This window comes from Diceros bicornis, chromosome 6 (assembly GCF_020826845.1).
Source record: "Diceros bicornis minor isolate mBicDic1 chromosome 6, mDicBic1.mat.cur, whole genome shotgun sequence".
Lineage (NCBI taxonomy): Eukaryota > Metazoa > Chordata > Mammalia > Perissodactyla > Rhinocerotidae > Diceros > Diceros bicornis.
The window spans coordinates 66984999-67011156 of NC_080745.1; the positions used below are offsets into that span (position 1 = coordinate 66984999).

Genomic DNA, 26158 nt, shown 5'->3' on the forward strand with positions numbered 1-26158 from the left:
GGTTGCTCTGCATATGTTCTAACAGTATCTCATTTTTATAAATTCGTGCAATTTTACGAAAGAAAAGATGGGAGCCTTAATAAGACATATTATCAGACTGCTGTTTTTCTAATTTACAAGATTTAGTACAGGGGAACTTGGTATAGTTCCAAGTTAGAGCTCTACAGTCAGAACTCAGGTGTTATCCAGTGTATGTATAAACTTATTCATGTAATGAACAAAATTGTTTCAGCAGGTCAGACATATGTTTTTCAACTCAATTGTGAAAACTATTTAGATAGGGGGCCAACCCAGTGGCATAGTGGTTAAGTTCATGCACTCTGCTTCGGTGGCCCAGGGTTCGCAGGTTCAGGTCCCAGGTGCAGACCTACACACTGCTCATCAAGCCATGCTGTGGCAGATGTCCCACATATAAAAAGTGGAGCAAGATGGGCATCGATGCTGGCCCAGGGCCAATCTTCCTCAGCAAAAAGAGGATTGGCAATAGATTAGCTCAAGGCTAATCTTCCTCACACACACACACACAAAAACTATTTAGATGAGTTTGTTTTTCACTAGATCATAAATTCTCTGATGGTGGAGACCTAAACACTTATGGAATTGAGCTGAATTTTCCCCTCCTTACCTCAGAGTGGTATTTAACTCTATCCATGAATTATTTCTCGGTAACATCCTGTCAGCTCTGTTCCTTAGTGAACAGGCACCCAGATGACCTCATCACTGCATTTTCTTTGGAAACACCACAGGCTTTTACGTTCTTTTCTAAGTTACCAAATCTGAACGCAAAATTGTTTCAAAGTGCCCTAAAAGCCTCAAGCTAAGGTAATTATTTGTGTAGTAAATTATGGTATACAAAAATAACATACTATGAAGCCATTAAAAAAAGAGACTTAAGTAATAGCAAAAACTGGAAACAACCATAATTTCCAAGAAAAGAAAGAATTGTTAAATAAACTATACCTATACTATGCAAAAAAAAGAGACTCAGGAAACAAAAAAATAGGAAAATGTTTTATGATATACAGTTTTAAAAAAACACAAAATAGAAGGACAGTATGATTACAGCTATGTAAAACTATGCATACAAGTAGGCTAATATACAACTATGAAAATACTGGTAGTACTAGAAAGGAGAGACTGTGAAATTTTTTATTTTTTTCACCTTGCTTTCTCTTTAGCACTGGTAATTATCTTTTTTTTAAATGAAAAACAATTCAAAATATGGTATCATTTATAGTTCAGAGCAGCTCTTATGGAGGTCCTTCCTTTGTTTTTGTTTCTGTTTTTTTTTTTTTTTTTTGGTGAGGAAGATTAGCCCTGAGCTAACATCTGTTGCCAATCTTCCTCTTTTTGCTGCGGAAGATTGGCCCTGGGCTAACACCCGTGCCCATCTTCCTCTACGTTATACGGGATGCCGCTGCAGCATGGCTTAACAAGCTGTGTGTCAGTCCACACCCAGGATCTGAACCTGCGAACTCCAGACCACACAAGCGGAGCTCGCAAACTTAACCACTACGCCACCAGGCCAGCCCCTGGAGGTCCTTCCTGTTCAGTGAACTTCACTGCAGTAAATTAATGCCATAGGAACGTTAAATGTGTGCCTTTATCAAAAATGTCTCAGTGAGTCTTCCACTTCTAGCCATGATGGAGTAAAAAGACATAATTTACCCCCCTACGTCAAACAAGAGAAAACTGGATAAAATATACGAAACAATAGTTATGAGACACTGGACAACAAGCATACAGAACTGTGATCCCTGAAGAAGGAAAATAAACAAAGTGAGCCCTGTGAGTACCCCAGCTTACTGAATGGAGAAGTTTCCAGCCTGCAGGGCAGGGAGGAGAAACCTACACAGAACTCAGAAAGTCTTGCCAAGCCAAAGACGTAGAGATCAGCACAGAAAGGCCAAGGCAACTAGAATTTGTAGTAGGAGAGTACTGTAGAGGAGGGAGTTTAACAGTGAACTGTGGAGGTTCGTAGAGGGGCCTCTTACAACTTTTGCTGAGAATTGATTTGCACATACAGAATGGAAAACTACCCAAGGCTGGGGGCAAAGAACCACTGGAAAGAAGAAGAAATTGTGGAGCTCATGAAGGACTCCACAAATAAAATAATTTGTGTTTCCACTAACAAGAGTGGAAAGACCTACCAATATATGGGTAATCAGGTAGAGTCTGCAGATGGGTATTGCATTAGTAATGGGGCCAAATGAGCCAATATTAAAGGTTGCTGTCAACCTGCTCTAACAACCCTTAAAAGCAAACCCTAAAAGGATGAAATTGATGCCAGATAACCAACATTATATACAGAAACATAACAGGGGGCTGGCCCAGTGGCGCAAGCGGTTAAGTGCGGGCAATCTGCTGCGGCGGCCCGGGGTTCGCCGGTTCGGATCCCAGGCACGCACCGACACACTGCTTGGCAAGCCATGCTGTGGCGGCGTCCCATATAAAGGCAGCGTCCCATATAAAGTGGAAGAAGATGGGCACGGATGTTAGCCCAGGGCCAGTCTTCCTCAGCAAAAAAAGAGGAGGATCGGCAGATGTTAGCACACGGCTGATCTTCTCACAAAAAAAAAAAAAAGGAAAGAAAGAAACATAACAAAATCCAGCACTCACAACACTAAAATTACAACGTCCAAAATCCAATTAAAAAATTAGCAGGCATTCAAAGAAGCAGAAAAACATGTCCCATAAGCAGGAAAAAAATAGAAAACAGATCTAGACATGAAGAGAGATGATGGAATTAGCAGACAAGGAAATTAAAACAACTATTGTAAATATGCTCCATATGTTCAGGAAGATTGAGGAAAACAGAAACATGATGAAGACAGAAATGGACATATTAAAAAAGACATCCAAATAGAACTTCTAGGGAAGAAAAAAACTTTCTGAAATGAAAAATACACTGGAAAAAATGAACTGAGATTAATGAGATAACAGCATATTAAAAAAGTACAGAAGAAAAGATCAGTGAATTTGAAGACCGAGGAATAGAAACTGTCTAAAATGAAACAGAGAGAAAAGACAAAAAAAAATGGAAAGAAAGAAAAAAGCCCAGAGATTTACTGACCTATGGGACACCGTCAAGAGGTCTAACACATATATAACTGGAGTTCTAAAACAAGAAAAGAAGAGAGGGAATGAAAAATATTTAAAGAAATTAACTGCTCCAAATTTTCCACATTTGATAAAAACTAGAAACCCACAGATTCAAGAAGCTCAAGGAACCCCAAGCCAAATAAACATAAAGGAAATCATGCTAAGGCACATGATAAGCAAACTGTGGAAAACCAATGATAAAAAGAAAATATTAAAAGCATCCAGAGGAAAAAAAACACGTTATATACACAGAAATAAAGATAAGAATGACAACAGACTTCTCATTAGGAACTATGCAAGTTAGAAAACAACGAAATGACATTTTTTAAGCATTGAAAGAAATTCTTTCTTTCAGCAAAGTCTTTAGCAAGACTTTAGCAAGTCTTTCTTTCAGCAAAAATGTCTTTAAAAAGTGAAGGTGAGGGGGCCGGGCCGGTGGCGCAAGCGGTTAAGTGCGCACGTTCCGCTGCGGCGGCCCGGGGTTCGCCGGTTCGGATCCTGGGTGCGCACCGGCGCACCGCTTGTTGGGCCATGCTGTGGCGGCCTCCCATATAAAGTAGAGGAGGATGGGCATGGATGTTAGCCCAGGGCCAGTCTTCCTCAGCAAAAAAGAGGAGGATTGGCATTGGATGTTAGCTCAGGGCTGGTCCTCCTCACAAAAAACAAAAAACAAAAAACAAACAAACAAAAAAAGTGAAGGTGAGGATCTACTTCCAGTATGGCAGAATAAGTCCACTACAGCCTCTCTCTCCTGCTGATTACAGCTAAAAATCCTGTACAAAATATAAAAAGTAACTTCTGAGGGCCCTGAAAATTAAACAAAAGCAGACAGATTATAGAGGGGAGTCCAAACTTGGATAAATACTCACAAAAGTGGGTTTCCAGGTTTTCTTTTTTCCTATTTTCTCTTACAGGTTTGCATCAAGGATCAGAGAGTCACAGAGATGCATGATGGAGAAGCTGGATGGATGACTAAAACTTCAATAGAGACCTCATCTTTCTGTAGACAGAAACCAGGACAAGGGGCTTCTGCTGGTCAGAGAACATAGAGGGAATCCTAGACAGACAGGACAGTGTTCCCCTAATTCTGCACATGAAAGTTGTGTAATTCTCAGACTCACCCTTGAGCTGAGCAAGCATGGAAAACACACAAAGCAGCAAAGCAAAAGCTTTAAGAACTAAACTGATATTTGAACCACAGTCTAAGTCTCCGACTAACCTGTGAGTGGTGCATGCATGGACCAGATCCAAAATAGCACAGAAAAGGCTTTGAAAATTGAACTGATATTGGAAGCACCAGCCACAGAAGTTGAGACAGAACTTGCAGTCTAAATCTAAATTGACTGCCTGCTCATACCAAAAAAAACCCTCTAGAGGATGATAACTGAACCCTGAGTCTACACAACATAACATTAAAAATATCCAGGATGTAATCCAAAATTACTCAACTTATAAAGAACCGGGACATACAAAGATCCAAGATATAAAATAAAACAGGAAAATGTGACGAATTCTCAAGAGAAAAGACAGACAAATGCCTGAGATGACACACATGTTAAAATAATCAAAGACTTGAAGGCAGCTATTATGACTATGCTCCATGAGAAAAAGATAAACACACTTGAATCAATGGAAAGACAGAACTTTTCAGCAGAGAAATTGAAACTATAAAAAAGAACCAATTAAAACATTTAGAAGTAAAATATATATCATCTAAAATAAAAAATTCACCAGATGGGTTTAATAGAATAGATTGACATAGGAGTCAGTGAACCTAAAGAGAGAGCAATAAAAATTATCAAATATGAAGAACAGAAAAAAATGGAGGAAAAAATCAAACAAGGCCTCAGGGACCTGTGGGACAATATCAAAAAGTCTAACACTTGTGTTATTGTAGTCCAAGAAGTGGAGAAAGAAATTAGGGCATAAAAAAATTTGCAAAAAAGAATGGCTGAGGGGCCAGCCCCGTGGCTTAGTGGTTAAGTGTGTGTGCTCCGCTGCTGGCGGCCCAGGTTTGGATCCCAGGTGTGCACTGACGTACCGCTTGTCAGGCCATGCTGTGGCAGAGTCCCACATACAGCAACTAGAAGGATGTGCAACTATGACATACAACTATCTACTGGGGCTTTGGGGAGAAAAAGGGAAAAAAAAGGAGGAAGACTAGCAACAGACGTTAGCTCAGGGCTGGTTTTCCTCAGCAAAAAGAGGAGGATTGGCATAGATGTTAGCTCAGGGCTGATGCTCCTCAAAACAAAAAAGCTAAAAAAAAAAAGAATAGCTGAAATCTCCCAAATATAGTGAGATTCAACAAGTTCAGCAAATCTCAAACAGGATAAACTCAAAGAAAAACCATGCCTAGACATATCATAATCAAACTGCTGAAAGCCAAAGAAGGAAAAATCCCTAAAAGGAGCTGAAGAAAAACAACATATTACAAGCAAGGGAACAATGATTCAAATGATTTATTTTTTCAGAAACCATGGAGGTCAGAAACCATAGAGGTCAGAAAAAGGGGAATAACATCCTCAGATTTCTTAAAGATAAGAACTATCAACTTAATATTCTATATCCAGCAAAAATATCCTTCAGGAATGAAGGAAAACAAAAAAACCCTCGTCATCAAGAGGGCTGCTCTAAAAAAAATGCTAAGGAGATGTCAGCCTCACGGCGGAGTGAGCTTTCCCATGAACTCTTCCCCCGATAAGATACAACAAAAGGAACAGTCACAGACCAAAAACGGAATCCCAGCCAGTGAAAAGCAAGACCAGAAAGATCCACACTGCCACACATCTGAGAGTGGAACATGCTGGGCACCAGGAGGAAGTGAGGAGAGGTAAGGAGAACCCCTCCCCCTCCCCATCAGATCCGCGATCCCGGTCTGCACGGCTCCCAGAGAGGGGGGAGGGGCGGCCCTCCGCGGGAAACCGTAGCTCTTGGGGCTCTCTCAGCCAGTGGGAAACTCCCACACATAGGACTCAGAACTGCTACAGAGTACCATCAACATCTGAGCACACTAGCGAGCAATAATGAGGGGTGAATGAGAAGCCCCCCACGCCAGGGACCCAGAGGGCAAAAGAGAGAGACCCCCGTCCCCCCCCACCTCGTCCCCGAAAACCAGACCCTGGGGCTCAGCTGACCAGACCAAACCAAGCGATCCGACCCACGGATCGCACTGAAAAACTGTGGCAGAGCACAGGGGGCTCAGATTACACAGCCCTTTACCACCACACAGTGGCAGCGGGTGGAAATTGCAACCAGAGATTTCCAGGAAGAGGAAAAACAAAGCCAACACAGGAACCACAATGCAAAGATACATGAAATCACCAGACCAGAAGGAAAATGACAAGCACCCAGAAACCAACCCTGAAGACACACAAATCCATAACCTAAACGACAGAGATTTCAAAATAGCTATCATAAAAACACTCAACGAAATATGAGACAACACAGACAAACAATTCAATGAGATTAGGAGTTCCTAGAGACTGAAATCATAAAGAAAAACCAATCAGTGCTGATGGAGATGAAGAACACAATGGAGGAGATAAAGGAGAATCTGGAATCTTTAAAGAATAGAGCTGACAATATGGAGGAAAGAATTAGCATTTTAGAGGATAGGAATACAGATATGCTCCAGGATGGAAGAGGAAAGAGAACTAAGACTAAAAAGAAATGAAGAAAGTCTCCAAGAAATATCTGAATCTATAAGGAAATGTAACATAAGAATAATAGGTATTCCTGAGGGAGAAGAGAGGGAAAGAGGAAAAGAGAGCCTATTCAAGGAAATAATAGCTGAGAATTTCCCAAATCTGGGGAAGGAGCAGGAAATACCAGTAAGCGAAGCCAACAGGTCACCTAAATATGTCAACAGGCAAAGGCCCTCTCCACGACACCTAGTGGTAAGGCTAGCCAGAGTCAATGACAAAGAAACAATATTAAGGGCAGCTAGACAAAAACAAAAAATAAAGTACAAAGGAACTCCCATCAGGCTTTCAGTGGATTTCCCAACAGAAACTTTACAGGCTAGGAGAGACTGGAATGATATATTCAAAATACTGAAAGACAAAAACTTTCAGCCAAGAATACTCTATCCAGCAAAAATATCCTTCAAATATGATGGAGAAATGGTAACTCTCCCAGATAAACAAAAGCTAAGGGAGTTCACGGCCACAAGACCCCCACTACAAGAAATACTCAAGAAGGCCCTCAGGCCTGAAAAAAAGAAGAGAAAGGGAATACAAAGCTTGGGGCAAGGAGAAAAATAGGTAGATAAACTCAGAAAAATAGTAGATCTTTACCAGAATAGGTTAGCAACCATTTAAATACCAAAATCAAAGCTCAAAGGAAGGAATTCACCAAAATAAATTTAACCTCATCAATGTAAACACACAGCCACAACACAAGATAGAATAAGGTATAACAAGAACGACTTAGAAGGGGAAGAGGAAAGTGATTGAATTGACTTAGTATAAGGAAATAGGAGGCCATCAGATAATGGACTATCTCATACACAAGATTTTTTACACAAACCTCAAGGTAACCACTAAACAAATAATCAAAACAAAATCAAATAATCAAAACAAAATCACATATGATAAAGAAAAAACTAGAAGAGTCATAAGACAGAACAACCAAACTGAATTGGCAGTCCAAAACAAATGGGACAAGAAACAAAGGAAACGCAAAAGAACCAGAAAATAAGTGACAAAACAGCAACATTAAGCCCTCATATATCAATAATTACCCTAAATGTAAATGGATTGAACTCTCCAATCAAAAGATACAGAGTGGCAGGATGGATTAAAAAGCAAGACCCAACAATATGCTGCCTCCAGGAAACACATCTCGGGACTAAAGACAAGCACAGGCTCAGAGTGAAAGGATGGAAGACAATACTCCAAGCTAATGGCAAACAAGAGAAAGCAGGTGTTGCCATACTCACATCAGACAAAGTAGACTTCAAGATAAAACAGGTTAAGAAAGACAAAGAAGGGAAATATACAGTGATAAAAGGGACACTCCACCAAGAAGACAGATCACTTATAAATATATATGCACCCAACATAGGAGCACCAATGTACATAAAGCAACTTTTAACAAACCTAAAAGGAGACATTAACAACAACACAATAATAGTAGGGGATCTTAATACCCGACTTACATCAATTGATAGATCATCCAGACAAAAAGTCAATAAAGAAATAGTAGACTTAGGGCCGGCCCGGTGGCTTAGCGGTTAAGTGCATGCGCTCCGCTGCTGGCGGCCCAGGTTCGGATCCCGGGCGTGCACCGATGCACCGCTTCTCCAGCCATGCTGAGGCCGCGTCCCACATACAGCAACTAGAAAGATGTGCAGCTATGACACACAACTATCTGCTGGGGCTTTGGGGGAAAAAATAAATAAATAAAATCTTTAAAAAAAAAAAAAAAGAAATAGTAGACTTAAATGAAAAACTGGATGAGATGGACCTAGTAGACATATAGAGAGCACTGCATCCAAAAACAGCTGACTACACATTCTTCTCAAGCGCGCGTGGAACGTTCTCAAGGATAGACCATATGTTGGGAAACAAAGCAAGCCTCAATAAATTTAAGAAGATTGAAATCATAACAAGCATCTTTTCAGGCCATAATGCTATGAAACTGGAAATAAACCATGAAAAAAAAACTGGGAAAGTGACAAAAATGTGGAGATTAAACAACATGCTACCGAACAACCAAGGGATCATTGATGAAATTAAAGGAGAAATCAAAAACTATCTGGAAACAAACGAAAATGAAAATATGCCATACCAAACCATATGGGATGCAACAAAAGCAGTCCTGAGAGGGAAACTCATAGTGATACAAGCCCACCTGAACAAACAAGAAAAAGCCCAAATAATCAACCTTAAATTACACCTAACAGAACTAGAAAAAGAAGAACAAACAAAGCCCAAAGTCAGCAGAAGGAGAGAAATAATAAAAATCAGAGCAGAAATAAATGAAATTGAGACCAAGAAAACAGTAGAAAGGATTAATGAAACAGAGTTGGTTCTTTGAAAAGATAAACAAAATCAACAAACCATTAGCCAGGCTTACTAAGAAAAAAAGAGAAAAGGCTCAAGTAAATAAAATTAGAAATGAAAGAGGAGAAATTACAATGGATACCATGGAAATACAAAGGATTATGAGAGAATACTATGAGAAATTATATGCCAACAAATTGGACAATCTAGAAGAAATGGATAAATTCTTAGACTCATATAACCTCCCAAAACTGAACCAAGAAGAAAGGGAGAATCTGAATAGACCAATCACAAGTAAAGAGATTGAAATAGTAATCAAAAACCTTCCAAAAAATAAAAATCCAGGACCAGATGGCTTCTCCAGCGAATTCTACCAAACATTCAAAGAAGATTTAATACCCATCCTTCTCAAACTATTCCAAAAAATAGAGGCAGATGGAACACTTCCTAAATCATTCTACAAGGCCAACATCACCCTGATACCAAAGCCAGACAAAGACAATACAAAGAAAGAAAATTAGAGACTAATATCACTGATGAACATAGATGCAAAAATCCTCAACAAAATATTGGCAAACCGAATACAGCAATACATTAAAAAGATCACACACCATGATCAAGTGGGATTTAAACCAGGGACGCAGGGATGGTTCAACATCTGCAAATCAATCAACGTGATACATCACATCAACAAAACAAAGAGTAAAAACCACATGGTCATCTCAATAGACACAGAGAAGGCATTTTACAAGATACAACATCCATTTATGATAAAAACTCTCAACAAAATGGGAATAGAAGGAAAGTATCTCAACATAATAAAGGCTATTTATGACAACATCACACTCAGCAGGGAAAGACTGAAAGTCATTCCTCTGAGAACAGGAACAAGGCAGGGCTGCCCACTCTCACCAATCCTGTTCAACATAGTACTGGAGGTTTTGGCCAGAGCAATTAGGCAAGAAAAGGAATAAAAGGAATCCAAATAGGTAACGAAGAAGTGAAACTCTCACTATTTGCAGATGACATGATTTTATATATAGAAAACCCTAAAGAATCCATTGGAAAACTATTAGAAATAATCAACAACTACAGCAAAGTTGCAGGGTACAAAATCAATCTACAAAAATCAGTTGCATTTCTGTATGCTAATAATGAACTAACAGAAAGAGAGCTCAAAAAAAAATGCTAAAGAAAATTCTTAATACTGACAGAAAGGATACCAGAAGGAAATCTGGATCTTCAGGAATAAAAAGAGCAACATAAATGGAAATAAAAATAACAGCAGAATCAATGAAATAGAAAACAGAAAAACAACAGAGGAAAAAAAAGAAAAAAAAAATCAATGAAACTAAAAGCTGGTTCTTTGAATAAACACCAATAAATTTGATAAACATGTAGCCAGACTGACCCAGAAAAAGAGAAGATACAAATTACCAATATCAAGAATAAAAGAAAGGAAATCAGTACTGACTACAGACACTAAAAGTTTAAAATATTACGAACAACTGTATGCCTATAAAACTCACAATTTAATGAAATAAAACAAATTCCTTGAAAGACACAAACTTCCAAAAGTCACTCAAGAAGAAATAGGTAACTTAAACAGTCCTATATCTATTAAGGAAATTGAATTCATAGTTAAAAACCTTCCAAGAAAGTAAATTCCAGGTCCACTTGGCTTCACTGACAAATTCTACCAAACATTTGAGGAAGAAATAATACTACTTCTAAACAAATTCTTCCAGAAAATAGAGGATGAGAGAATACTCTCCAACTCATTTTATGAGGTCAGTATCACCTGATACTAAAACCAAAATGACATCATAAGAAAATAAAATTACAGACCAACATCCCTCATGAATATTGCCAAATCAAATCCAGCAACACATAAAAATGATGTTACAATCAGGCGGGGTTGGTTCAACATTCAAAAATCAATCACTATATCAACAGTCTATAGTAGGAAAACCATGTGATTATCTCAATAAATGCTAAAACTTTTTAAACAGAATCCAACATTCATTAATGAGACACTCACAGGAAATTAGAAACAAAAGGGAATTTTTTCAAGCTGATACAGGGCATCTCTAAAAAATCTATAGCTAATGCCACACTTAATGGAGAATAACTGAATCCTTACACCTTAAGACTGGAAACAAGGCAAGTATACCCATTCTCACCATGCTAATTTAACATACTACTGGTGGTCCTAACCAATGAAATAGGGCAAGAAAAAGAAATAAAAGTTATACAGATTGGAATGGAAGGAATAAAACTATTTTATTCACAAACAACCTGATTGTCTACATAGAAAATCCCAAAAAGGTTATAAGAAGCTACTAAATCTAACAAGTGAGTTTAACAAGATGACAGGATACAAGGTCAAATTTAAAAAATCAATAGTGTTTTCATATATTAGCAACAAACAAATAAAAATTAAAATTCTAAAAAATACCATTTACAATAGCACTCAAATCCTTGAAATACTTTGAGATAAATTTAATAAAATATGTAGAAGATTTGCATGCTAAAAACTATAAAATACTGATGAGAAAAATCAAAGACAACTTCCAATAAATGGAGAAATATGGTCTGTTCATGGATTGTAAGACGTATTAGTAAGATGTCAATTTTCCTTAATAATTTTATTTATTTATTTATTTATTTATTTATTTTCCCCCAAAGCCCCAGTAGATAGTTGTATGTCATAGCTGCACATCCTTCTAGCTGCTGTATGTGGGACGCGGCCTCAGCATGGCCAGAGAAGCAGTGCGTCAGTGCGTGCCCGGGATCCGAAGCCGGGCTGCCAGCAGCGGAGCGTGTGCACTTAACCGCTAAGCCATGGGGCCGGCCCTCAATTTTCCTTAAAATGATCTATAGATTCATCATAATCTTTTTTTTTTCTTTTTATAATTTTATTAATTTATTTTTTCCCCCAAAGCCCCAGTAGATACTTGTATGTCATAGCTGCACGTCTTGCTGTATGTGGGACGCGGCCTCAGCATGGCCGGAGAAGCAGTGAGTCGGTACGCGCCCGGGATCCGAACCCGGGCCACCAGCAGCAGAGCGCGCGCACTTAACTGCTAAGCCATGGGGCCAGCCCTCATCATAATCTTAATCAAAATTCCAGTAGTGTTTTTTCTGTTGTTGTTGCTTGAGGAAGATTGTCCCTGAGCTAACATCTGTGCCAGTCTTCCTCTATCTCGTCTGTAGGACACAACCACAGCACGGCTTAATGAGCAGCATGTAGGTCCACGCCTGGGATCCAAACCTGCAAACCCAGGGCGGCCAAAGCAGAGCACGCAAACTTAACCACTAGCCACCATGCCGGCCCCTCCAGTAGGCTTTTGAAAAAAACATACACTAAAATTCATATGGAAAAGTAAAGGACCTAAGATAGCCAAAACAATTTTGAAATAGAACAAGGTTGAAGGATTCATACTACCTGATTTCATGACTTACTACAAAACTATAGTAATCAAGACCGTTTTTTTCTTTTTTTTTTTCTGAGGAAGATGCACCCTGACCTAACATCTGTGCCAATCTTCCTCTACTTTTTTGTATGTGGGTCGCCACCACAGCATGGCTGCCAACAAGTGGCGTATGTCTGTGCCCAGAAACTGAACCTGGGCCGCCGAAGCAGAGCCCACCAAACTTAACCACTAGGCCATGGGGCCAGCCCCAAAACAGTGTTATTTGTGAATGAACAGACACATACATCAAGGGAACAGAATATAAAATCCAGAAATAGATCTACATACATATGGTGAATTGATTTTTGACCAACGCGCCAAAGCAATTCAATGGAGAAAGACAGTCTTTTCAACAAATGGTGCTGAAACAAGTGAACATCCATATACAAAACATGAACCTCAAGCCAAACCTAGCAGTATAGAGAGAAATAATAACCCGAAATAAATCTTAGACCTAAATGTTAAGGTGGTAAAACTATAAAACTCTAGAAGAAAAGATAAGAAATAATCATTTTATCCTTGGATTAGACAAAGATTTGTTAGCTACTACACAAAAAACACAAACGATACAAGAAAAAAATTAATAAACTGTATTTACCAAAACTAAAAACTTCTTCAAAAGACATTGTTAAGGACATCAGCATCATGGCGGAGTGAGCTTACCCCACTGAACTCTTCGCCTCTAAGCCACAAGAAAAAGGACATTCATATTCCAACAGAAGCCATTCCCACAACACAGGGGACGTCTGACGCACCCAGGCAGCTGTACACCCAAGGACAGCAGTGCTGGAATCCCCCCAGTAAGTGGAAACAGGTAAGAGCAGCTCCCCTCCTTCCCCAAAGATTGCAACTGGGAGACTGAGACCACGCAGCTCTCGGGGAAGGGGGGGCGGTGGCTCTCTGCAGGAAAATCTGTGCTCTCCAAGACCCCTCACAGCTGGTGGGGAATCCCCCTACAGAGGGAGCAGAACTGTTGCAAGGGGACTTTTGACAAGCTAGCCTCTCAGGAGAACAGAGAGCAACAGCGAGGCAAGAGACCTCTGAGATCAGAGAAGCAAAAGTACGTGCCCTTCCTCCACCCAGCCTGCCCAGCACTTCAGCCCAGTGGCACTTCAGCTCTGCCTGGCCCCATAGGCAGCGGCCCCCAGGCACCCGAGCACCACCAGCAGGGCAGCCTGCCTGTGCCCTGCCCCCAGAGGCAGCAGCCCTTAGGCGCCTGGGCACCACCAGCAGCAGAGTGTGCCCGTGCCCCACACCCAGATGCAGCAGCCCCAAAGCGCCTGGGCACCAGGGGTGGCAACCCCCCAGTGCCACGGTCCCACCAGCAGTGGCAGCGTGACCGTGCCCCACCCCCAGAGGCAGCGGCCCCCAGGCACCTGAGCATCACCAGCAGCAGTAGTGCGACTGTGCCCTGCCCCCAGAGGCAGCAGCCCCTAGGCGCCCAGGCCCCATCAGCAGCGGCAGCGAGACTGTACCCCACCCACAGAGGCAGGGGCCCCCAAGCGCCCTGGCCCCACCAGCAGTGGTGGTCAGCAGAGGCGGCAGCAGCTCAGGCCCCACCTACCACAGCTGTAGCTGCTCTGGCTGGACCCGCCATGGCACCCGCTGCCCTGGCTCCACTGCGCCACAGCCCCAGTTGCATGAGCTTGACCGTGACCCGTTCCCAGTTCCTTAGGCTCAACCTCCAGCTGCTTCAGCTTGGCTGTGCTCAGGCTCCAGCTGACTTGGTGCCAGCAACTTCAGCCCAGCCGCACTCCAGTTTCAGCAACTTCGGCCCAGCCACACTCCAGTTCCACCTTCTTCAGCTCAGTGGTGCTCCAGCTTCTGATTCTTCAGCCCAGCCATGCTTCAGCTGCAGCTGCTTCAACCCACCAGCACCCAAGCCCCAGCTGCTTTGGTCTAGCTGTGCTCCAGTCCCAGCTGTTCCCACACTCCAGCTCCAGCTGTTCCCACACTTCACCCCCCAAGCTGCCTCCTCTCAGCCATGCTTCAGATCAGCGGCGCTTCAGCTCAACTATGCCCCAGCTCAGCTGGGGGCATACCAGAGCACCCACAGATCGAGGCAGGCCAAAATACACAGCCCTTGACTCCCAGCCAGCGGCAGCAAGAGGAAACTGGGACCATATATTTTCACTATGAGGAAAAATAAGCCAACATTGACAGGCACTATGCAAAAATATATTGAATCCACAGACCAAAAAGAAAATGACAAGCACCCAGAAGTCAACCCAGAAAGCACAGAAACGTAGAACCTTAATGACAGGGAATTCAAAATAACTATCATAAAAAAGTTTAATAAAATACAAGAAAACACAGATAGACAATTCAATGAAATCAGGAGTTTCTTCATAAAAGAGACTGAAACTATAAAGAAAAACCAAGCAGAAATCTTAGAGATGGAAAACACAATAGAGGAGATAAAGACAAATCTGGAAGCCTTAAGCGTTAGGGCTGACAATATGGAGGAAAGAATTAGCAATACTGAGGACAGCAATTCAGAAATGCTCCATATGGAGGAGGAAAGAGAACTAAGACTAAAAAGAAATGAAGAAACTCTCCGAGAAATATCTGACTCAATTAGGAAATCCAACACAAGGATTATAGGCATTCCAGAGGGAGAAGAGAGGGGAAAAAGGAGCAGAGAACTTGTTCAAAGAACTAATAGCTGAGAACTTTCCAAACCTGGGGAAGGAGCAGGAAATAGAGTGAATGAAATAAACAGATCTCCTAAATATATCAACACGAAAAGACCCTCTCCAAGGCATATAGTAGTAATGCTGGCAAAAGTCAATGAGCAAGAAAAGATATTAAGGGCAGCTAGACAAAAAGAAGTAACATACAAAGGATTTCCTTTCAGGCTCTTAGCCGATTTCTCGACAGAAACTTTACAAGCTAGGAGAGAGGGGAACTATATATTCAAAATTCTGAAGGACAAAAACTTTCATCCAAGAATACTCAATCCAGAGAAAATTCTCTTCAGATATGATGGAGAAATAATAACTATTCCAGATAAACAAAAGCTAAAGGAGTTCACTGCCATAAGACCCCCACTACAAGAAGTGTTCAAGAAGGCCCTCATGCTGGAGGAAAAAAAGAGACAGGGGATTCAAAGTTTTGAACAAGGAGGAAAATAGGCCAACAAAACCAGAAAAATTGCAGCTCTCTATCAGAATAGATTAGCAAACACTTAATTATAAAACCAAAGATCAAGGGAAGCTAAGCACCAAAAATAAATATAACCCCATCATGTGAAACACAAACTCGCAACACAAGAAGGAATAAAATGTGACAATAATAACTTAGAAGGGGAAGAAGAAAGGGATCAAATCGACTTAGTCTAAGGGAATAAGGGGCCATCAAAAAGTGGACTATCACATCCACGAGATTTTTTATACAAACCTCATGGTAACCACTAATCAAATGATCAGAACAGAGTCACAAAAGATAAAGAAAGAGAAAACTAAGAGAACCCCCATACAGAACTACCAAACTGAATTGGTAGTCTGAAACACATGGGACAAGAAACAAAAGAAACGCAAAAGAACCGGAAAAAGAGCGATAAAATAGCAACAATAAGCTCTCATATATCAATAATTACACTAAATGTAAATGGACTGAACTCTCCAATCATAAGACACAGAGTAGTGGGATGGATTAAAAAACAAGACCCAACAATATGCTGCCTCCGGGAAACACATCTCAGCTCTAAAGACAAACACAGGCTCAGAGTGAAAGGACGGAAGACAATACTCCAAGCTAATGGCAAACAAAAGAAAGCAGGTGTTGCCATACTTATATCAGACAAAGTAGACTTCAAGATAAAACAAGTAATGAGAGACAAAGAGGGGCAATATACAATGATAAAAGGGACACTCCATCAAGAAGACATATCACTTATAAATATATATGCACCCAACACAGGAGCACCAAAGTACATAAAGCAACTATTAACAAACCTAAAAAGAGATATTAACAACAACACAATAACAGTAGGGGATCTTAACACTCCACTTACATCAATGGATAGATCATCCAGACAGAAAGTCCATAAGGAAATAGTGGACTTAAACAAAAAACTTGACCAGATGGACTTAATACACACATAACAAGCATTCCATCCAAACACAGCAGATTACACATTCTTCTCAAGCACACGTAGAACATTCTCAAGGATAGACCATATGCTGGGAAACAACACAAGCCTCTATAAATTTAAGAAGATTGAAACCATAACAAGCATCTTGTCCAACCATAATGCTATGAAATTAGAAATAAACTACAAGGAAAAAAACGGGAAAGTGACAAAGATGTGGAGACTAAACAACATGCTACCAACCAATGGATCACTGAAGAAATTAAAGGAGAAATCAACAAATATCTGGAGACAAATGAAAATGAAAATACACCATACCAACTCATATGGGATGCAGCAATAGTGCTCCTGTGAAGGAAACTCATAGTAATACAGGCCCACCTTAACAAACAAGAAAAATCCCAAATAAGCAATCTTAAACTACACATAAGAGAATTAGAAAATGAAGAACAAACAAAGCCCAAAGTCAGCAGAAAGAGGAAAATAATAAAAATTAGAGCAGAAATAAATGAAATTGAAATTAAAAAAAACAGTAGAAAGGATCAATGAAACTAAGAGCTGGTTCTTTAAGAAGATAAACAAAATTGACAAACCCTTAGGCAGACTCACCAGGAAAAAAAGAGAGAAGGCTCAAATAAATAAAATTAGAAATGAAAAAGGAGAAATTATAACAGATACCACAGAAATACAAAAGACTATAAAAGAATACTATGAAAAACTATATGCCAACAAATTGGACAATCTAGAAGAAATGGATAAATTCTTAGCCTCATACAACCTCCCAAAACTGAATCAAGAAGAAATAGAGAACCTGAATAGACCAATCACAAGTAAAGAGATTGAAACAGTAATCAAAAACCTCCCAAAAAATAAAAGTCCAGGACCAGATGGCTTCTCTGGAGAATTTTACCAAACATTCAAAGATTTAACACCTATCCTTCTCAAACTGTTCCACAAATAGAGGAAGATGGAACACTTCCCAACACATTCTACGAACCCAGGCTTTTGGTATCACCCTGATACCAAAGCTAGACAAAGATAACACTAAGACGGAAAACTACAGACCAATATCCCTGATGAACATAGATGTAAAAATCCTCAACAAAATACTGGCAAACCGAATACAGCAATACATTAAAAAGATCATACACCATGATCAAGTGGGATTTATACCAGGGACACAGGGATGGTTCAACATCCGCACATCAATCAATGTGATACACCACATTAACAAAACCAGGAATAAAAACCATATGATCATCTCAATAGATACAGAGAAGGCATTTGACAAGATCCAACATCCACTTATGATAAAAACTCTCAACAAAATGGGTATAGAAGGAAAGCACCTCAACATAATTAAGGCCATATATGACAAACCCACAGCCAACACCATACTCAACAGGGAAAAACTGAAAGCCATCCCACTGAGAAGAGGAACAAGACAACGGTGCCCACTCTCACCACTCTTATTCAACATAGTACTGGAGGTTCTGGCCAGAGCAATTAGGCACAAAAAAGGAAGATTAGGAATCCAAATAGGCAACGAAGAAGTGAAACTCTCGCTGTTTGCAGATGACATGATCTTATGTAGAGAAAACTCTAAAGAATCCATTGGAAAACTATTAGAAATAATCAACAACTACAGCAAAGTTGCAGGATACAAAATCAACTTACAGAAATCAGTCGCATGTCTATATATCAATAACGAACTAACAGAAAGAGAACTCAAGAAGACAATCGCATTTACAATTGCAACAAAACGAATAAAATATCTAGGAATAAATTTAACTAAGAAAGTGAAAGACCTATATAATGAAAACTATAAGACATTATTGAGTGAAATCAATGATGACATAAAGAAATAGAAAAATATTCCATGCACTTGGATTGGAAGAATAAATATAGTTAAAATGTCCATACTACCTAAAGCAATCTACAGATTCAACGCAATCCCAAACAGAATCCCAAGGACATTCTTCATGGAAATTGAACAAAGAATACTAAAATTCATATGGGGAAACAAAAGACCCTGAATAGCTAAAGCAATCCTGAGAAAAAAGAACAAACCTGGAGGCATCACAATCCCTGACTTCAAAACATACTACAAAGCGATAGTAATTAAAACAACATGGTACTGGTACAAAAATAGACACACAGATCAACGGAACAGAACTGAAAGCCCAGAAATAAAACCTCACATCTACAGGCAGCTAATCTTTGACAAAAGAGCTAAGAACATACAATGGAGAAAGGAAAGTCTCTTCAATAAATGGTGCTGGGAAAACTGGACAGCCACTTGCAAAAGAATGAAAGTAGACTATCTTCTTTCGCCATACACAAAAATTAACTCAAAATGGATCAAAGACCTGAAGCTGAGACCTGAAACTATAAAACTCCTAGAGGAAAATATAGGTAGTACACTATTTGTCATCAGCCATAAAGGGATCTTTTCAAATTCCATGTCTACTCATACAAGGGAAACAAACAAAAAAATAAACAAGTGAGACTTCATCAGATTAAAGAGCTTCTACAACGCAAATGAAAGCAGGATCAAAATGAATAGGCAACCCACCAGCTGGGAAAAAATATTTGCAAACCACATATCCGACAACAGATTAATCTCCATAATATATAAAGAACTAACGCAATTGAACAACAAAAAACAAACAACCTGATCAAAAAATGGGCAGAGGAAATGAACAGACACTTCTCCAAAGAAGAGATACAGATAGCCAATAGGCACATGAAAAGATGCTCAACATCACTAATCATCAGGGAAATGCAAATCAAAACCACACTAAGATATCATCCGTCAGAATGGCTATAATCACCAAGACAAAAAAAGAACAAATGCTGGAGAGGCTGTGGAGAAATGGGAACCCTCCTTCACTGCTGGTGGGAATGCAAACTGGTGCAGCTTCTATGGAAAACAGTATGGAGAGTCCTCAAAAAATTAAAAATAGAAATATCTTATGATCCAGCTATCCCACTATTGGGTATCTACCCAATGAACCTGAAATCAACAATCCAAAGAGGCTTACGCACCCCTATGTTCATTGCAGCATTATTCACTATAGCCAAGACATGGAAGCAACCCAAGTGTCCCTCGACTGATGATTGGATAAAGATGTGGTAAACATACACAATGGAATACTACTCAGCCATAAAAAAAGACAAAATCGTCTCATTTGCAACAACATGGATGGATCTGGAGGGTATTATGTTAAGCGAAATAAGCCAGAAAGAGAAAGACAAATACTGCATGATTTCACTTATATGTGGAAGATAAACTAATACACAGACAGACAGAACTGTTTGGTGGTTACCAGGGGCAAGGGAGGTGGGGGGTGGGCACTAGGGGTGGAGGGATGCCTTTATATGGTGACTGACAAACAATAAAAAAAAAAAAATTTTTTTAAATTATAAAAAAAAAAGAACAACAAATCAAAAAACTATATATATACACACCCTTGGATCTAGCAATTCCATTTGTATTTATTCTGCAGATTTCCTTCCACATGGGTGTGATGATGCATACTCAGAGTTATTCACTGCAGCATTATTTATAATAGACTAGAAATAACCTAAATATTCATCAATAGGGATCTCGTTAAAAACAATGTTAAAGTTATTCAAAATACAAGTTTAAAAAAAAAAAAGCAAACAATAAACAGCATTATAAAATTTAAAAAAAGACATTGTTAAGAAAATAAAAACACAAGCTATAATCTGGGAGAAAATATTCACAAAACACATAAAGGGCTAGTGTATAAGATACACAAAAAAATCTCATATCTCAAAAATAAGAAAACAAACAACCCAGTTCTCCTTATAGAAGAATTCTAAATAATTTATGTAGACACTCTCCGCACAAGGAAGTGGAGCTCCCCACCTCCACCCCCACTACCAACTTCAGTGTTGGCTGCATTTAGTGACTTGCTTGCAAAGAACCAAGAATGGAAAGGGAGAGAAAAAACAACTCTGCAGAGAAGAAACTTTGCAAACACTACTTTAACCAAGTGATCAAGGTGAACATCACCAGTGATAAGTCATGTTGATAACATATATCCCTGAGGTGACGAAAAGGCCAAGCTGACTCTGTGGCATTCTTCCCCAAAATTCATAACCCCAGTCCAGCTGTGAGTAAATCATGAGACAAACTCAAATTGAAGAAAATTCCCTAAAATTGTCAAGGTCATGAAAAACAAGAAAACAGTAAGACACCATGAGACAAGAAGAGACTAGGGAGACATTATGACTAAATGTAATGTGGCAACATGGTTGGGATCCTGGAATTCAAAAGGGACATTAGAGGAAAAATTAGTAGAAGCCAAATAAAGTCCAGAGTTTGGTTTAGTTTTTTTTATTGTGGTAAAAAATACATATCATAAAATTTACCATCTTAACCATTTTTAAGTATAGAGTTCAATAGTGTTAAATATACTTACATTGTTGTGAAATGGATCTCTAGAACCTTTTTATCTTGTAGAAATGAAGCTCTATACCTCTTAAACAACTCCCTTTGCACCCTCCCCGCTATCCCCTGGTAACCACCATTCTACTTTCTATATCTACGAATTTGACTACTTTAGATACCTCACATAAGTGGAATCATACAGTATTGTCCTTTTGTGACTCACTTCTTTCACTTAACATAATGTTCTCAGTGTTCATCCACACTATAGCATGTAAAAAGATTTCCTTCTTTTTTAAGGCTGCAAAGTATCCCATTATATGTATATACTCTATTTTATTTTTCCACTCATCCATTGATGGACATTTGGGTTGCTTCCATCTCTTGGCTATTGTGAACAGTGCTGCCATGGACACGGGTATGCAATACAAATGGGCAAAAGATCTGAACAAACACTTCACCAAAGAAGATATATGGATGGTAAATAAGAACAGGACAAGATGTTCAACATCATTATTCATCAGGGAAATGTAAATTAAAACCATAATGAGATCTCCCTGCACACCTATAAAAAGCCAAAAAAAAAAGTGCTGGCTAGCATACGGAGCAACTACAACTCTTCCACACTGCTGAAGGGAATGTAAAACAGTACATCTACTTTGGAAAACAGTTTGGTGGCTTCTGATAAATTTAAATATATACTTACCACAATACCCCAAAATCCCATTCATAGATATATAACCAAGAGAAATGAAAACTTGTTTTCACATAAAACCTTGTAAAAGAAGGTTTAGGAGGGCTTTATTTATAATCGATAAAAACTGGAAACCTCTGGCGCCGGCCCCGTGGTGTAGCAGTTAAGTGCGAGCGCTCCGCTGCTGGCGGCCCAGATTCGGATGGCGGGCGCACACCCACGCACCACTTGTCAGGCCATGCTGTGGCGGCGTTCCACATGAAGTGGAGGAAGATGGGCACGGATGTTAGCCCAGGGCCAGTCTTTCTCAGCGAAAAGAGGAGGACTGGCATGGATGTTAGCTCAGGGCTGATCTTCCTCACCAAAAAACAACAACAAAAAAAAACTGGAAACCTCCCAAATGTCCTTCAACTGATAATGGATAAACTAAGCTGGCATATTCCTAAAATGGAATATTACTCCATAATAAAAAGGAATGAACTACTTATACACACATCAACATAGATGAATTTCAAATGAATTACTATGTAAAAGAAGCCAGACCCAAAAGACTATATGATCTCATCTATATATACATTTTTTTAGAAAAAGCAAAACTATGAGGACAGGGAACGGATCGGTGGTTGCTAGGGGTTGAAGCTAAGTGCAGGAGTTCACCTCCTAGGAGCACAAGAGAAATTTTTGAGATGATGAAACTCTTCTATATCTTGATTTTTTGTGATGCATTTGTCAAAACTCAAACTGTACATTAAAAAGGGTGAATTTTGGGGCTGGCCCCGTCACGTAGCGGTTAAGTGTGCGCGCTCTGCTGCTGGCAGCCTGGGTTCAGATCCCGGGCACACACCAATGCACCGCTTATCAAGCCATGCTGTGGCGGCATCCCACATAGAGTGGAGGAAGATGGGCCACAGATGTTAGCCTAGGGCCAGTCTTCCTCAGCAAAAAGAGGAGGATTGGCATGGATGTTAGCTCAGGGCTGATCTTCCTCACCAAAAAGAAAGGGGTGAATTTTACTATTTATATAAATTATATCTCAAAACAATTGACTTAAAAAAATGGTTTTCCACCAGAAGTTTCATCATACTTTATACAAAATGGAGAGCACTGCAACATGCCATCTCCTACTGTTTGTTGTGTTTCATTCGGTAAAATTTTTCACTTTCTTATTTGTGCTCTACTGGTTAACATTTTAATTCCCTTGGCGGGATTTTCAAAAATCCTCTCCTATCTCGTTGCTATAGCTACAAGGGCTTATCTCATTTGACTGTGTACATGGCCCAGAGGCTTGTATAGGCATGCACATCAGGCTTCTATAAAATATCTCCCCCACTCCAACTCTCTTTCCTTTTCTCATTGAAAGACATCTTTATTAATCTATTAATGGGTGCTAAAGCCTCTGGGGCAGCTCTTTACCCTCAGAAAATTCTACATACTCCCAAAACAAGGACGTTAGTAAAGCCAGATAGATGCAAACCACACCAGTGTACACGAAGCACATTTGGCCAACAGGAAGTCTGCTAGAGGACTCTCATGGAAGGCCTCCGAGCTCCTAAAAAGAGACCTGTGTCTTGATGTGACAACTGGAACTTGCTATCCTGAGGGGAGCTGATCTGATGCTAAAAAGCTATTACACTGAGAATGAGAGAGCAGAGAAACAGAAAAAAACGTGGGTCCTTGCAAACAGTGTTGCAACCAATTCTGGAACTGTCATTCCTTAGAATTCTTGTAAAGTGAAATAATTTTCCTATTGTTTAAGATAGTTTAAATTCAGAGTTTTTGATACTTGCAGTTGAAAACATCCTACTAATACAAGGCCCTACTCCCATCACCTAAGACATCATAGCAAAGCTATATATGGCTCTCTCAAAAAGTTTTCCTTTACTGCTCTAAAAAATAAAGTCTATTAGGAAAAAAAAAACTTTTCCCCCTAGGCAATCCTTCGTTTCCCCTGTTTGCCTCTACTCTTTCTCCTGGCCCTTGTTCTAAATCCCCTCTACTTTTCTCATGATACAGGAGTCCCAAGCAGAAAACGGAGTTTTCACAAATAGTCTCAACAAAAGGGATAAAGCAAGCTCATCTACAGTCACAGAAAGCAGATCAGTGATTGCTCAGGTTTGGGGGGCAAGGGATAGAGGTGTTAAGAGGGACATAAAGCGATACAAGTAAACTTTAGGGAGGTGATGGATATGTTCATTATCCTGATTGCAGTGATAGCTTCACATACATAAATGTATGTCAAAACTTATCAAAAACTGTATACTTCAAATGAGTATAGTTTATTATATATCAATTACTCCTCAATAAAGCTAATAAGTTGGAATTTTTTAGTAGACAGCTTTACTCAGTGGCTTTCTGTTTCTGTGCAATCTACAGAAATCTTTCCTGACCTTTCAAACTCCAAGTAGGTTGACTAAACTCTTCAATCAAACTTACAGGGACATATGACCTCTTATAAATAAGTTATAAGCACTACGGCCACAGAGTAAATTTTCAGTGAGCCCATCACCAAAAGGTTTGCAAGAAAGATTTTTATCTAATGCCCACTTCCTCTTTTAAGTTATGCTAAAAAGACATAGGTATATTAAAACTCCTTAAAATCCTGTACCTTCTCAAATCACAAAATATTCCTTTGGGATCCAAGCTCTTCTATTTGCTATTGTCAATTCCCACCCACTCTTTCACTCCCTTCTCACTGGCATTCACTAAATCCACAAGCCTCCCTATTCTCTCTCTTACAAACATCAAGAAAGGGCTAGAGGGCTGCTAACCAGCTTTCTACTGAGATGAATTCTGAGTTCCCGAAGGCAAAGAAGTCCACATATAACTTCCTATTGCCTGAGAAGAGAAGACTATTAAATTTCTACACTAAGCAAGAGCACCAAGCAACTAGAGGTAACCTTTTGTAGTCTTTTCCTCTTATATGCCAAAAATCACAGCTGATGGGGACAGAGGAGTAAAAAGAAAAGACAGCTTACCCATGGAGTAGAGGTTGTCAAAGCTCTGGTGCATGCGGATAATCTCATAGTAGAGTTCATCATAGCTGCTGGGAGTGGGCAGGAATGTGTCGCCATATGTGATAAACATATTAAATAGGTTCACAATCTAAAAGAGAAGCAAAAGCCCAGATATAGGCATCACACTATGAAGACCAGAAGGGTACTGTCAGTGGTGTGCTGTAGAGAGCTCTCATCAGCTTGTAAGAGCTGATCCTTAAATTTTCAGGAATTTTGTGAGCTGGTTGTCAAAGAAAGCCATTATTAAAAATTAACTTATATAAACTTAAAATTCAATAAATTATATTAAAATGAAAGTAATACTCAAAACTCATCACTTCCTAATTATTTTCTACCTTTTACTATTATCTGCGCTCTTGAGATTAATTTACACATCTTATATCTGTGTGGTGGGAATAGCATATAATGGTGCATTACTGCTCATCTCCTCCCAACTCTGCATTCAATGATGTCACACTGATAGCTTGAAATTTGCCACAGTAGGTATAGTTTTACCACAGAAATCAGCAAATGCTACAAATCAGGGCTTTTTTCACCCAAATGTTAAACACTTATGAACACATTGGGTAATATTCTGAGAAGACAGTCAAAAGGCACAACGCCCTCCTTCTACCTTAAATAATCAATCAGGTAAGCAGGCATCTGTAATGTCTCTCAGAAACCAATGTGCAGCCATGATGGAAACACTCATCTGGCTAGGACACCCCTAGTGGCTTTGCTACGTACCAACATAAAGACTATAGTAGTCTAACACAGTCTCTCTGCTGGGACCAAGGCTCACCATTCATACACAGAGATCTGACCTATACCTGCCCTTGCCACACAATATACTCTCATAAAAGAGAAAGAGTCCCAGGTTTACCAAAGACATAGCTGAGAGTGGGAAGCACCAGCCTAGAGATTCTGATACAAAAGAAAAATAAAGGCCCGGTTCCCCCTATGGCTTAGTCCCCAGAACACCAGCTCCTGTTTCAAACTGGACCATCTCTGCCTTAGTGCATTGCTTTAGAAAAAGAATTATTTTTTTTGTTACTCACCATAAGGGCTAACGTAAAAATGTTGTGTTTGGCCAAAAGTACGGTCTCATTTGACATAAGGAACTTCAGCAAATTTATCAAGGCTTAAAAAAAAAAAAAAAAGACATCAATAAGCTATTCAAAGTATAATCAATAAAGTTAAATGAAAATAGACTAGCTTTACAGAAATCCAAATAGGGCTAGAATGAGTAAATCACAGTTACTAAGGACTTTTTAAAAAAAGGTAAGGTAGGTATATTTGAAGAAAGCACTGACCCTTCCAAGCCTGTGTCTGCTTATCTGCCCATAGAAGGTTTTTAAAAATCCACTTCTTTTTG

The 26158-nt window shown here is 39.5% G+C and overlaps 1 protein-coding gene across 10 annotated transcripts in view; it reads right to left on the bottom strand.

Annotated features, from left to right (window-relative positions):
- ARMH3 (armadillo like helical domain containing 3) overlaps positions 1-26158 on the bottom strand; it is a 185031-nt gene that overhangs the window by 72636 nt on the left and 86237 nt on the right. For all 10 annotated transcript variants that reach the window (XM_058543838.1, XM_058543836.1, XM_058543831.1 and 7 more), the window contains 2 exons: positions 25842-25924; positions 24766-24892 (listed from right to left, as the gene is read on the bottom strand). In XM_058543838.1, coding sequence (XP_058399821.1) covers positions 24766-24892; positions 25842-25924 — 210 coding nt within the window. The remainder of the gene's footprint in view (positions 1-24765; positions 24893-25841; positions 25925-26158) is intronic.